Consider the following 15,108-nt stretch of genomic DNA (forward strand, 5'->3'; position numbering starts at 1 on the left):
GGCGCTCAATCTGTGACGTGAAAGCTGCGACGGAGGTTTTTGTCCCCTGCGTGTGCCGCTGTGTTATTTATCTGTTATAAGCTGCAAAGATTCTGTTTTCAGATCTAATCAAAGCCAAACAACGTGGCAGCACGGCGGCGAGCCATTCCTGTATGTTTTAACGCCGCTGGCGACAGCAAAGTGAAGCAGCCTCGTGCATGTAAATGATCCGTTCATTTTCTTAATCACAGATGTGAAGCATAGGAAAAGCCGACGCCGGCCGCGCCTACAGCCCGCCGTGAGCCCCTCGTCTGTATGCGCGATCACATGTGCTGTGTGGAGAGCTTCACCCCTCTCCGTCCGTCAGTCATCCGTGTCACCGGCTCTCCGTGAACATACGGGCTTATGCATATGGAGCCGGTGCTCGTCCGAGGCTACAGCATGATACCGTCGTCTCCAGGATTCGTTATGTGTGAACTCACCTCATTTGTGTCTGTGCTGTGTGAGGGAAGTGAGTGAAGGCTCTAATACTAAAGGCCTCTCTTGCATGTGATGGTGGTTATTATACTTCGTGAGCAACAACAGCCTGTTTGTAAACAGAGGATCATTAGCTGCATCATGCTGTACGATTTTTCTTTCTTTCTGCTTAATGAACAACGAGAAACATCACAATTAGGTCTTGGAAACGTCTGCAGCGGCTCTGAGACGCAACTTCATGTGATGAGGATCATATTCTGTGTCAACATATCCACATTATAGGTTTAGTTTGGAAATTTTACACACAATTTCTCATCTTGCCACCTAATAAATGTTGCAATTTAGGTAAAAAAAATTGTTTTTCTTGCAGTGCATTTGAAAATAAATCAAATAAAACAAGTCGCAGAAAATGCAATAATGTATTTTCGATGTATTTTCTCGCCGTGGGAAACTGCTGTGCTGAGAAAATGTACCTGTTTATTTCAGTTTTGTTCTTTAGCTAGTAATTAATTCGATATATCACCTCTGCTATTTTTTTTTTAGAACTCAAATGTCACATCTTTGGCAAACTTAAAGTTCGGGTTCACAGTTACAGTTGTTACACGTCGTTTTTGGTTACAGCTCATTCGTCCTGTTCTCGCCTGCTACAGAATCTCCTCTTCGTGTTGCCATGCTGAGCTGCAGTGGCAGGTCAGGAACACACAGAGGGAATCTGACACAGAGAAGACTTTGGGGGATAATTCAGACCACTGAAGCCTGAAGTGGCTCATGGGCACCTGACCTCCCCTTTAAGTGACCTCTCCCCACGGCGGCCAACGTACCCCGGCATGGGCCCGTTCTTGGCCAGGTTGTACACTTGTCTCGGGTTCAGAAGATACTGGAACTTTCTGTAAATCCTACAGGGAAGAAAAAGAAGAGAGATCACATCAGAAAACATCAAGAGATTAAGAACGACATCTGAGTCAAACATCACAGACGGGGCCTAAAAACGTAAGGCCGACGGCCAATCAGAGCGTGACAAGGCAGTGGACTGGGCAGCGGGGTGGGACATACCCAAAGTCCCCTTGAGGAGAAACCATTAGAAAGACTAATTCATTTTAATTTCAATTTCATTATATCAACTGGCTGAAGTCATATTTTGATCTCATAATTTAAACAAATGAGGGCTGGCGTAATAAGGAGTGAATGAATATGTTTCAGTAATAACCCAATTAGCCCTGGGTTAAAGAAGGGGGACCAGCCAGGGGACGTGACAGCGAGGAGGGCGTCTGAGCAGAGAGACGGGGCGGGGTGGGGGGGGGGTGGGGGGGTGATCTGACGGTGAAGGCGGCCAGCGGTTTAGGTTAATGTTATTTATTTGACTAAGCCTGAAGCACTTGGCAGCCAGAGGCCACGCCGCCGCCGCCGCCGCCGCCGCCGCCGTCCCTGAGCTGAGGAGCGGCGCTTCAGAGGCCTCTTGTAGCATGTTGAGACGGATTGTGTACTTACCTCTCTCCCTGCTTCCCCCCGCTCTTCGGATTGACAAACACTAGCAGAGGATGAGTGCCCTCTATTGTTGTGATCTGAATGGGAGATGTCAAAACAAACCGTCGGTGTTTGGAGACTGCAGGATGCTTCACAGGAATTCACTTTCAAGCCATATCCCTCAGACATTTTCCCGAGGACGTGCAGCACTTCCAAGCGATGCCAGTCATCCGATTGGCTTTGAGTTTTGCTGTTTGGCTGCAGAGATGCGGCACCTGGCTGTGGTAAAGTGTGGCCGCTCGCAAATTCTCTGCCTGAGTCCAAATTTAATCTGGTGTTAATTATAATATCTAATTATAAAGGAGAACAGTGATTAAGTCACACAAAATGTACTTTTAAGGCAAATTTTTCAAAACTAAATCATGTGAATGTTCCTTTTAGGTAGATCTTTCGGTCCAGTGATGCTGTACTTTCAAAGAGTAAAGATGTGTATTTTTCTTATGGCCAACAAACCCACAAACACACTAAAAGCAACGATGTGTCCGTCTCTCTCCTACAACCCTGATTCCAACACGTGAGATCATTTCCTAAAACACCTGAAATGTTTCTCAGCAAGCTTTATTTTGAAAGTCTAACCCGACGTTGCTTATTTGTTATCGCTAACTCGACCACAGAATGAGAACGTGCTCCTTTCACGCCTCCTGAGGCCAGTTGTTCTGTGGCGCTCAGCCCCAAAACCGAGGTCACAAACGTGTGGTTTCATTTCTAAAAAATGGTCAGTCATTTCCTGGGAAATCAGATTCTATGGCAGCGGGACGGCGTACATGGGACTGACAGGAATAAACAACTGTGCTCATGGTGATGAAGGAACACGTCACTCTGTGCGACTCACTGATGTGTTTTTCTTCCCCCAGCTCGTCATATACGTTTAGTCACTTTTTAAGGCACTGGATACCTTTAGCTTCATTTTTCAGCGTGCAGGGTTTTATGGTGAAGTTAGCAAGATTAAACCTACAACACCTAGTTCGCAACGTCCAGTTACACTTTCAAAATAAAGCATATGATGGTTTGCCTGAAAAACTGCATTAGTTACGTACGTTGCTGACATTAAATTACATTAATTCACCTCCAAAAAGAATCAACGTTCACTCTGGGTTGAACACGGGACATAAAGCCCAGTCTGCAGCGTGAAAGTCGCGACCCTGCTTGACCCATCCAACCACCTGCCTCCAAATATGGACTTTCCTCATACTTCATACTAGTTTTTGGAAGGAAAACATATATCAGGTTTCAGATGCACAGACAGTACCTGTTAGGGGATCAGTTCATTGGTGGCTTCATGGGATTTGTTGACAAAAACATAAAATATTGCAAACACTAACTAAAAAATAATTGTGTTTTTACCCAGAATGTAGCATATATAAAGGTTTTTTGTGTTGCGGTGGTAAACAGTGTTAGAGGCCAGCACAGACATGCAGTACAGTAAAACAACCATCTATCTCTAAACCAATCAATACTGTCAACCTGATAACTCATGATTCACAAATCATTCGGACCGGTTATTTGCCACCACTTCCTAATTGGCAGGGCAGTTTGTCTGGCGTGACGTGGGCCGAGCGAGTGGTCGTCACACCGTGGACGGACAGAACCTGCGACGCCGGAGGCCGAACTCGCCGAGCGCCACGTAAACAAGCTCTAATCCAGCGGCCCGGTTTGAATTTCCCTTCGTGCACTTGGTCTCCAACAACTCGCCCCGTGCTCTCCCTGACACAGATGAAGCGCTTAACTCCCCCTGTCTGCTATCCCAGCAGGCCAAGGGTGAATTAATGAGCTCCCTGTCCAGTCCAGAGTGATCCATTACTTCCTGTAATTATAAATAATAATCTTGATTATTATGCTGGTTAGCCGGCGAGCGGCAGAGATGGATGTGCCTGGGATATGATTCATCACATTTGTCTCCCAGCCCCGCGTAGACGAGCGGTCGCCACAGACAGCGGCAGGTTTCCATCGCCAGCACGCCGGCTGACAGATATTAGAGAGGAGCAGGCCGGACCAGGTCTGCTGCATAATGCTGATTACCAGCAGACCCCCATCACATGTCCCAGGACCAACTGCCGAGGTCCGTTTCAAAGCAGTGAGCAAAGGTCTGACGCACTGATATTCTCTTAAAATCAGCTCTGCGGCTGCTGGGTCTCTGCAGTCCTGCTGAAGACCGACGGCTCCACGATCATCCTGGAGTTCAGTTTAGGAATCAGTTCTTTACGTTTAACCGGCTCCGCTTTACATTTCAGATCTTTAAATGTCTCAAAAAGTACTAATCAGAATATCATATTATTGGATTAAAACAATGCATCAATGCGTTCATCACTCAGTGACTTTATGTTCTGCTGGGCAACTTGTGAATTTACACAAGCATAGTACTGAAAGTAAATGTTCTTAGTTACTTTCCACCACTGGTTTTATGTTGTTGTTTTATATTTTGCTTATTTCTGTCTGTTCGGCCTGTCCCTGCTTTTGAAAGCTGCTGCAGAAATAAAGTTTACTCGCTCCTGAAGTTGTGACCCGTTTTATAACTCGAACTATGGATTTAGAAATTGCGAGTCAGGAGAAGCTACCTGGTGCTGATCTTCTCTTACCTACACTGTTAGCTTACATGTGAATGTTTCGGAAATGGTAAACATTCACATGTCCAATGCCGCCAATTCTCACCACGTCTAACCCTTAAAGCGTTAATACTCGTACCATCACTGTGATAAACACGTTAAAAAGTGGACTGATATTGGTGAATGAAGCACAGGTGATTCCACACTGAGGCTGTGAGGACTCACCTGGAGTCCTTGGCCGTCCACTGTGACCGAGTTGGCCCTCTGCATCTTCCCTCGGCTCGACTGGCTGGACCGGGAGTCTTTCCTCAGGGTCGACTGCCTTTCCTGGGGTCAAAGGTCAAACAGCGAGGTTGTAAGAGGAGCCGTAAATGAGCTTTCATTCATGCTGTGTGTCCAGCAGGTGTGCATCAGAGCAGTGGAGACAATGTGCAGGTTCTGAAACACCTGCAGACTCAAAGTGAAAATACCAACAAGCTAACATGAGCGCCACGTAGCTGCTGGTCACTTCCTGCTCCCAGCGGCTGGCCAAGAGGAGCGAGGACTCTAAAAATATGAGGCTGAAGGGTCCAGTGACATTAGCTACACACAGATAACAATGAATAAATAAATGATGAACAGCAGCATAAGAAAGCATTCAGGCCATCATGGTGCTTTTTATGTCGCTATGATCTCCCAATAATTCATTAATCCACAAAGTTATCTGGAAACGATCATTTAATCTGTTTTCTAGTGAGACTCCGACACAGTGGATGCTATTAGCTTATAGCTCAGTTTTTAACAGACCTGCTCCCTGTCCGTAAAACAGGTAGACAAAAAAATCTGAATAATAAAGAAATGAGAGATTTTCTTCTGGGGATGTCGGGGGACTCTGACCCGAGTGTTTTTAAGCTCTTGGCTGTGAACTCGGGCTGTTACAGTGTTTTTATGCTGCATTTTTGGGGCCACGTTTGCTGTAAAACATAGAATTAACCTATACAACACCAGGCAGCGTTTATTAAAGAAGACAAAGTGAGAAGATGTGTTTTAGAGATACTTAACGAGCAAATTCAGGTCCGTTCTTCTCCCCTGAAACAGACCTGAACCATTTTGGAAATAAACAAAGCTTTGGCATTTCAGAGCTCAGCGGGAGAACACAGGCTGATGATTGAATCCTCAGATAACACCGTGTCAAACAAGGTCAGGCTCGCTCAGCCGCGGGACGCTGACCGGTGAGGAGCGAGCTCTTACCAGGATGATGGGGCAGATGGAGTTGGGGGGCAGGATGTGATCCTTCAGGGGTCCGCAGTCACACTCGGGTTTCACATGGGAGGCACACTTGTTATGGAGCTGGAGGAGGTGGCAGCCGTTATCAACAGCAAACTTGTGTCAGAAACAATGCATGTTAGAAGAGTGCATTTTCTGCTCTTTATTTGCATCGCGTGTGCCACTGCCTGTTTTATTTTCTGTTGACGTGCAACCACAAACAAGCTTTTCTGGGTGTAAATTGGTTGAATGACTTGTGAGGTATCAGAGGTGCTAAAACCAAACCCTAAAACACAAGAAGCAGTGGGAATATAATGAGGAGGTGGCTGCCTCTCCTCGGGTGGCGGCTTACCGTGATTTGACACCACACACAGTGGAGCCCAGTCAGGCCCTGGTAACACTTAACGGTTTTGTGACACTTGTCACACTTGGTGGGGCAGTTCCCTTCCACCCAGAAATGATGCATTACCTGTGTGGAGCGGGAGAGACAGCACACGGGGGGAGGGAGAAGTGAGAAAAGAGACAGTGCAGAAAAACAAGACATATACAAAAGTGACACAACAACCAAAGAAAACAAGAAGTGGAAAGAAAGAGGCCAAGCGGATGAGGCCGGCTAATTAGCGATGCTCGGCGGCAGGCTGGGTTGTTTTAATTCCATTAGAAGAAGAGAAGCCCTCATCCTAAGCTCCGCGGAGCATCGCTGATCCAAGCGTGCCGACTGGTAAACACTCCAATTGGACGCACCTCTGTGTTTTTCTTGGACTTGACGTAGGTTTTGATGCAAGATGGCGGCGCACGAGCCACGCAGCGCTCGTGGACTGTGTACTTGCAGACTGGAGGAAAAAAAAAAAAAAAAAAAAAAAGGGGAGCAATTTCAGACTTTCAACCAGGAACACGGAGGAAAGAAAAGAGACTTTTCATATGGTTATAAGTGATATTCAGTCAGGTTTGAGTAATGCGTTTGTGAAAGCTGTACGGAAGGCGCTGATGCCAATATTCTGTGAAAAACAGCTTCTGTGTCGGGTGCAAAATATCCAGCGTGGATGAAACACAAGCAGCTTTTACACTTTCATAATAAAAAAAAAAGGTAAGTTCTTTCTGTGGAGTGGCTTGGTTGTCCTCCTCATTATTTCTGCTGAAAAAGCCTCTAAAACAGCTTTTAAATCTTTTCTTTTTTTAACCAGTGAACAGTAAGATGTCCATATTTTTACATAAATTTGATCACAGGGTAACATCCATCATATGAGCGCTGCAGCACATGATCAAACGACGCTGGCTCAGTGCATCACATTGTATCTGTCTGCACAGATCGATGCGTCTGTCGAACCCGTAAGTGAATTACTCACATGAGCAGCAGAGGCCCTGCTTCCCCAGTCCGATTAGCATGTTGAGACACAGGTTGCAGTAGGCCGGCTTGTTGAAGTGCTTCAGCCTCCACACATGTTGCCCGTCGTCTTTAACATTCTGCCGTGAGACAAACAGACCGAGTGATTAATTGACTGAATGGCGACTGATTGAGTGATTTTATATTCTGGTGGGAGAATCATCTGCGAGTCATTTCTCTGATGTGTTTGTCTTTGAGCTTGCTGGTTGTCTGACTCGGTGCCATTTGTACAACCGCGTTTGTGTTTGTTTGTGTTTTTGTTTGTGTTTGGCTGCAGCACTTTGAGCTGCGCGCTCAGTTAAAGGCATTTGCTGCCTTCCCTTTGCAGTAATATTCATTCATAAAAAATGAGACTTGGTGGGGATTTCTGCTGGTCAAATAGCTCCATCTAGTGGATAAATGGTGAACTGACTGCAGACCTGATCTCATTAGTTTGGGGATCACGCGAGTCAGTTGTTCTCAGGAAGCCACTGAGGAGAGTGTGAGCTGTTACAGGATCATTTAGAACTGCAGAAAATGGCTTAATAATGATGAGGAATGTCTTTTGTTTGTGAAATGTGTGTCTTTTTCAGACTATCACGCACAGCAGCAGAGCCTGGAAGGAAAAATGAAACCGCTCATTCCCAAATCACATTCAAATTTTAGCAATTTAGCTGACACCACGGACCACAGTAATTTACAGAGAGCTATTAGGGAACAGACGTAAAAATACTCCTGTGACAGCAGAGTGATAAGCATAATAATCAAATAAGGTAAGAAGAGCTGAGGAGCGACTGATAAAAGTCAATTTACACTTGCAGGATATGAGAGAAGACTCGTTTTTGGGGGGGCTGATCAACCAAAAATGGATAAAAAAACATGTGTTTAAGCTTACAGGTATTAATAGCTGTTTTATTATGTGTTTATTATGGAAGAAATCAAACTTTAACTGTATCTAATTATTCAGTACTGCACTTTACTGTCAGTTTCACATGTTTTTAGCTGCATTAGCAGCTCCACAGACGCTGTAATTGGTCTGTGAGTCGCTCCATCACTTTGGTTCACACTGAAATATCTCAGAAACTGTTGCTGTGAAATCGGGTCCAGACGTCGACGGTGCCAAGACGGTGAATCCTGGAGAGTCTGATGACACTCTGCTTCACCTCGCAGCACCAAGGGTTCACATTGTGTTTCTGAGTGAAATCTCTCCACAGCTATTAAATGGAGTGCCATGAATTTTGGTCGACGTCTTCATTTGGATGAATTTTACTTTGTTTCATTCAGCACCTTCATCAGATCAATATTTCGATTTTTTTCTTTGGTTTACGACCAAATCTTCAGCCTTTACTGCACTTTGTGTTTAGCGTGAATTAGCAAGCGTTGCTAACACACTGCAAACATTACACCTGCTAACGCATCAGTGACACTGACATGCTGTCAGTGTGAGCATGTTAGCATGCTAACGTTAGCATTCAGCTCAAATCACAGCTGTGTAGAAGTACAGCCTCACAGAGCCGCTAGCATGGCTGCAGACTCTCAGTCTTGCTTATGGACATTTGATACTGGCCACATTAAGACACCTGTGCCACTGCTGTGCAACACTAGCTGAGTAAGTACAACCATTCTAGGTCAACGATATATGTGGGTGATTTTACAGACACAATTGAGTCAAAATGAGAAGCGATGTGCTCCAGTCTTCTCAGTTTTGCTCTAAACGCCCTCTTTCTTGGAGCATTAGCGAGCATCAGCAGCCCCTCTGTGGACTCACGGTCTCCAGGCCCAGCAGGACCAGCAGTGGGATGGTGGTCATGCCTCCCTGGATCCACTCCTCCAGTGACACTGTGCCGTCGCGGTCGTAGTCGATCTCCTGCATCATTTCCTGGAGGATCTACAGCACAAACCAAACAGAAGTCAAAAGCGAGTTTTTCAGTCTGCGGTTTGTAAACTGGAGCAAAAATACCCAGTGAGTGTATGAATACGAAGTGTTGGTACTCTCTTAATTGCAGTGCTGAATTTTCAGGCCTGTCTTCACGGCCTTTAGTAACAACTCACAGATCAAGGTCATGAATTAGTGTCAAAGTTCAGTCTGTTAACTGGGTGAAATGTCTTTCTTACTGGTTTCAGCTCGGTCACGTCCCATTCCAGGTACTCGGCTACGTGCATCATCTGCGAGATAATGTGCTCCAGCTCCTGCGGCGAGACCACAGACAGTCATTACAGGCGCAGAAATACTGTATTTACCTTTCTGTATATTGCAGCCTTACCAGTGGATGTCAGTAAGCGTCTTTGGTCTGAATAGACTGATAAACGGCGAGTAATAGCAGGTTGGGAGCGTCAGTCTTCCGCACGGAGGAAAACAAAGGCAGCGTGGGAAGCGCTCTGAGGCTGATGCTTTAATTACAATGGTTGCCGTTTGGGGGCAGAGGGGGGGCTGACATTATTATCTAGAATCACTTTGGTGCACTTGAATGTGTTGAGCGTCAGTGAGAGCGTATGAGTGCCAGTCAACAGTCAGGAGGCCATGTTTGATTTTGTGTAAATGAACGTCTTCTCCACGCGCTCTCTGTCCTCGTTTCACTCTCCCTCTCAATCACAGGACGCATTAGAAAACCCCTCCACCCACCCCACCTCACCTCACCCCCGCCCGCTCCCTCTTAACCCTCTAATTTCACCCCCCTCGACTCCCTCCTACACACTTTCTGTACGTGTGCACATGAGCGCTGGTGCTCCTTCATTCATAAACACTCTCACACCAACTTTAATCTGTCTGTAACTCTTCATCGTCCCTCCATTCACACGGCGGGCCGACGCTTTCCACGTCCACAGTGATGCAAACTCATTACAAGCATGATGCTGTGTGTATCAGGGGACTGAATCTATTATATTTGTGTATTTTATATGCTGATCAGATGAATTTATCCATAAAAATGTGACCTTAAACGTAACTAGCTGTGAGATGAATGCAGTGATTCGTCGTAGCGCCTCATAACTGCACTCATATCTCCTCCACTGTGAGGATTTGCTGCTTTTGTTTGTTGCATGTGATCATAAACTTAGTGACATAGTGTGCTTTAGGAAACTGTGACGGTTCCTGATGTTTAATAATAAAACTATTCATTGAGTCATAAAGATTATAATCTCACATTAATTGATAATTAGAATAAGTGTTAGCTGTTAGACACGAGCTCCTCTTACAGCTGCGCTCTGTCTCTTTCTTTCTTTCTTTGTGCTGATGTTTCTGATTTTAAACGTTTCATTTTTTCAAAAAGCAGTAAAACACCAACATATTTGGATATTTATCAATTTCAATTTGCCCTTTTGAACCATGAATCTGAGGTGAAAGTTCTTTTTTAAAGAGCAGAATATTTACCGAGCTGTCCAAAGACCCGTTTCCATCTGTGTCATAGAGGCGAAACATGACTGTGGAGACAAAAACAAAATGTCAGGCCACAGTATCTGCACCCTGCGCTCTCCCTCGCCCTCCACCCGACCTTTGAAGGGAACATAAAAAGCAGTTATTGGCAGGAGGAGCCGCAACAGTCGCTGCTCCCTCCCGCCTTAATGTCACTGCATGCAAACACAAAGCCAAAGCACAATCTCTGCAGTCGTGAGCATCTGAATGATGCAACTTTAAGTGGCCCCCAATTACCACTCAAACGTGTCACCATGGAAACAGACAGCTCCCTCATCCCAGCTGTGATTGGCTCTGCCTCTTACATCATGGTGACGTGGAAACGCCCCGAGCGATCCACAGCAATAACATGACCTCGCTGCAGATCACTTCCGTTCTAATGGTTATGGTTGGAGATGCTCAAAGCCGTTGCTGCCCCACCTCCACCTCCACCTCCATGTGAGCGCAGTCGAGGTGCTGCAGAGGGTGGGGCGATGACATCATGAGGTACTGACGTCAAATGGCAGTCCGGCGGACCACTAACGAGGAGCTAAGTGCCAGTTTCCTGAGGGGGTGTGACCTTCTGGGGTGGAGGGAGGGGGGAGTGACGCTGGCGTCTGGTGTTGGGTGGAGGCTGATGGTGTTACAAGGAGGTGACTGCGGTGGAAGAGGCCCCAAAGGTAATAAAGCTCAAGAGATGATGGGAACTGTTGTCAATGTGTGTCGGCTGTAGAAACGTGTTGGACAGAGAAAAGTCTGTGACTGGAGAGAAAATCAGTTTCAGAGAGGAGATTTAAACATTTAGGATTTCCCTCACAGCTGGGACACAGTACAAGACGTTCTTTAGAGAGTGAAGTGAAACTGAACTGAAGAGAATTCATCAGCCAGAGCTCCAAAGTGGTTTCTGAAGCTGTGGCTTCCCGATGAGTTCTGGGTCATTCATTGATTTCATGTGAAGTTTACGCTTTCAAAGTGGAGTCATGTTTTATTTAGACAGTTCAAAACTATCAGGAGACTGCAGTGAAGCAGCGAGAAGATAACGGATTTCACAAAAACTGCTTTTACACGAGTGCAGATATTCAAGTTTCAGACTTAATTTCAGGGTCGACGTCTTTTAGCGGGGGTCGAACGAAGCTGTAAACAAGCATTAAACACAAATATCTGCACGAACAGAAGCTAAACATCAACTCAAGATGACTCGAAATGTACTTTGTGAACTACTGATTCTGACTGGACCTCAGGATACATGCACACGTTTGGTTCATAGGGAACTGTTAGTGTTTCTTTGTGGATTTTCATCTTTTTCGTGCTCATCAGCATCTCCGGTTCATATTTAACCTTATTATATACATCTTAAAATACATTATTTGGTCCTCTGCAATCTGGAAACTGCTGGACTGTCAGAATTTGCTCATTTCAGATGATTCTGATGAAGGAAAGACATCAGCACAGAACTCCATGCTGCACTGAAATCAGAGCAGTTCTTAAACACACCAGCAGAGGGAGCCGTCCACCTGTGAAGTGATAAGAGTGGGGCTCAGCGTTGGAGACAGAGCTTCAATAAGACATCATCCACTGTTCCATCCATGAAGAGCTCACACAAAGGCAGCATTGGCTGAATTATTTAGACATCCCTGTGCTTAATGAGTGCAACACTGCTCAATAATTCAGCAGATAGATGAGAATTACAGCAACACAGAAAAAGAAACGACTTGTCCAATTAGGCAACGTAACCCTGTGAATAAATTAGGTGGTGAACGCAATTAAGGGATGTGGGAAGATGTGTCAATAAACTGCCAACGTGAGGCATCAGACTCTGGAGAAGCTTCACGGGAGCTGCAAAGATCCAGAGCGAGGTAAAGAAGAAGCAGCAGACGCAGTTCAATCGACTGGATTTCATTTGATAGCCAATCAAAGGTGTGAGCTCCAACTCAGCAACGACAAAGACTCAGTTCGACTGAATGAGAGACGCAAACAGATGCAAAAAGACATTCAGATATTAATACAACAGCTTAAATCGACACTGAAGCTTCATACAAGCTCAGCATCTGTCCAGTATTAGTTTAGAAAAGCACCATAAGTAATCAATATCATCAAGGCCCTGAGCTCGTTCGGGCTGACGTCCTGCTGTCATGATCTGGACAATCATTTCTCAGAGCCGACAGAAGTAATCTCATTGGCTGAGGCAAACCTCAGTGGGCGGAGCACAAGTCTTCTCACACACGGAGAAGGTCAACACAGACAATAAGATCAATAAATAAGAGGAATTTATCGATTTATCATGCATCAGTGTCCTTTCATTCCTTCGTACTTGACGCAGAACGATGGGCGTTCAAACATTTCTTCTTTGGGGCAGAATAATCATTCACAGTTTGTGGGACAAATGCAAGTTTCATCCAACTGTGACCACGACCAAAGATTCAACGGCTGTGACAATAATTCGGGGAAAACGCAGGCTGAAGTGTAACAAGAGGTGATCAGGGAGATCACAGACTGCAGGCATGCACAGAAAACCCTGGAGAGGATCACAGAGACGCACTGTTGCTGCACGACTCTCATACAGTAACATTACTGTGATCATTCAGTCGCCTGCTGCTGAAAACACACCCCCAGACCAAAACACCTCAGCAACCAATCGCAGAGGAGACATGACTACGCAAACACTGGCATGAGTGTGTGTGTGTTGGTGGTGTGGAAGCGGGGGGGTTGCTCCAAAGGGGCCATTAAAGACGAACAAATCTCTGTCAGGACATAACCATGAGTTAAACTGACAACAAGCAAAGTGTGAAACAAGGACAAATCCTAATTTGCTTTCCTTTGTGAGGGCCATAAACTGTATGGACCCAGTGTAGACAACACAGTAAAGACCTCAAAACACCTCATCTGCTATACAACCAACAATCACTGTCTTTGTCTGCAGAGATACAGCTGCTAATCGATCAATCGACTGATGATTTCAGCCGTTATCAGGACTCTTCATCAGCTATTGCTGCTCACATAACAACATCAACTTCAACATCAGTTCATCATCATTATCATTTCTAACTTTTTTCTATTTTCCCTCTCATGCACCATCTTTAAGTTCATCCTCATTCTATCTGACATTCATTTTCTATCCCTGTTTTATGTCCTTTCTATGTCTTTTCATGTGGAACACTGGTGCATGTGATGTCTGTTGAAAGTTGCCCTACAAATAAAATTAATCATTATCATTGTTATAAAATTCCCATTTAGACAGGACTGACATTAGAGGAGGAGGTGGAGAGGAAATACTCACTGTGATGGTCAGAAATTGAACCCGCCGCTCTGAGCAGCATTTTAACCGTGGTGAGAGTAACAGGATGCAGTCTGAGCCAAACACAGCAGCAGGACCTACCTGCAGCTGCCGTTTCAACAGCCCCTCTGATGAGCTCTCGCTCTCCTGACGGCTCTAATCTTTTCACTCTTCCCTGAATAATCCTTCACTGTACACTGGTGTTATGTTTGCATCTATCAGATTAGCAAAAACAAACATTTTCATTCTCAGAAGTCAAATTTCACAACGAGCTGATTACAGGAACAAAAGGTAGACTGTGTAAAAAAACCTTGAGGATGGGATTTAATACACAGCAGCTAATAACAGCTGTAATTATTCCTGAGGTGGGGGCGAATTAAAATGACTGGGCAGCAATCATCCCACCTCCCTTAGAGAAATAAATCCAGTCCAGGCGGGGCTCCCGTCTGCCTATCTGGCTGTTTCTTACAGCTCAGAGATGAGATTAGATTAGAGACGGCTGAAGGCTACAGTGCTTGTTTAAAACGTGAAAGATCAGATTCTTAGTGAGGCTTGATGCTGCATTTTTCCACAAAGCCGCAGAGCAGAGGTTCATGGCATTAGCTTTGTCCTCTGTTACCCTTTGTCTTTTCCACTGGGCCTCAGTCTGACACGACTTCCACCCGCTGAGGTTTAACTCAGGCGGTGACATTACTGCTGCCCCCCCCCCCCCCCCCCCCCGGCGGCTCAGCTGGCTGCCTTTCATTCGTGTGTTCTTGTATCTCTGCATTCATCGGACTTTTCCACTTTCTGCAGATCACTGATCCTAAGATGCTTGTTGGATATCAATTCAATTCAATTCAATTCAATTCAATTCAATTCAATTCAATTTTATTTGTATAGCGCCAAATCACAACAGAAGTTGTCTCAGGACACTTTCCATATAGAGCTGGTACAGACCAAGCTCTTTTATCTACAAAGAAACTAACAATTCCCCCATGAGCAAGCACTTGGCGACAGTGGCGAGGAAAAACTTCCTTATCAACAGAGAAACTGAATGTCACGTGATTTGGGGGGACACTCACACTCCAGCTTGTCCTCGGGACGCCCGCCCTCCAGCAGCGAGAGGTAACACACGATGTCCTTCAGCTGCACCGTGTGCAGAGGCTGGGCCGGTGCCGGGGTCTTCAGAGGGGTCGAGTTGCCTTTGATCAGCTTCAGCCCTGTGGGGAGATGGAGATAAAAGGTCAGAACATCCTCCACAATGGCTCTAATGTTAGCACAACAACCTGCTGGGTTAGGGTGCCTGACATTAGTCATACAGCCGTATTGG

The 15,108-nt window shown here is 45.5% G+C and overlaps 1 protein-coding gene across 1 annotated transcript in view; it reads right to left on the bottom strand.

The window, feature by feature from the left end:
• The window catches only part of dgkb (diacylglycerol kinase, beta), a 65,526-nt gene that overhangs the window by 37,851 nt on the left and 12,567 nt on the right, over positions 1 to 15,108 (bottom strand). Inside the window, exons 6-16 of the mRNA XM_070967221.1 lie at positions 14,861 to 14,998; positions 10,502 to 10,551; positions 9,247 to 9,321; positions 8,900 to 9,019; positions 7,115 to 7,232; positions 6,513 to 6,601; positions 6,121 to 6,237; positions 5,754 to 5,852; positions 4,749 to 4,850; positions 1,945 to 2,018; positions 1,278 to 1,352 (exon numbers count right to left, since the gene is read on the bottom strand). Coding sequence (XP_070823322.1) covers positions 1,278 to 1,352; positions 1,945 to 2,018; positions 4,749 to 4,850; positions 5,754 to 5,852; positions 6,121 to 6,237; positions 6,513 to 6,601; positions 7,115 to 7,232; positions 8,900 to 9,019; positions 9,247 to 9,321; positions 10,502 to 10,551; positions 14,861 to 14,998 — 1,057 coding nt within the window. The remainder of the gene's footprint in view (positions 1 to 1,277; positions 1,353 to 1,944; positions 2,019 to 4,748; positions 4,851 to 5,753; positions 5,853 to 6,120; positions 6,238 to 6,512; positions 6,602 to 7,114; positions 7,233 to 8,899; positions 9,020 to 9,246; positions 9,322 to 10,501; positions 10,552 to 14,860; positions 14,999 to 15,108) is intronic.

The sequence above is a fragment of the Chaetodon trifascialis genome, chromosome 7 (assembly GCF_039877785.1).
Source record: "Chaetodon trifascialis isolate fChaTrf1 chromosome 7, fChaTrf1.hap1, whole genome shotgun sequence".
Taxonomy (NCBI): domain Eukaryota; kingdom Metazoa; phylum Chordata; class Actinopteri; order Chaetodontiformes; family Chaetodontidae; genus Chaetodon; species Chaetodon trifascialis.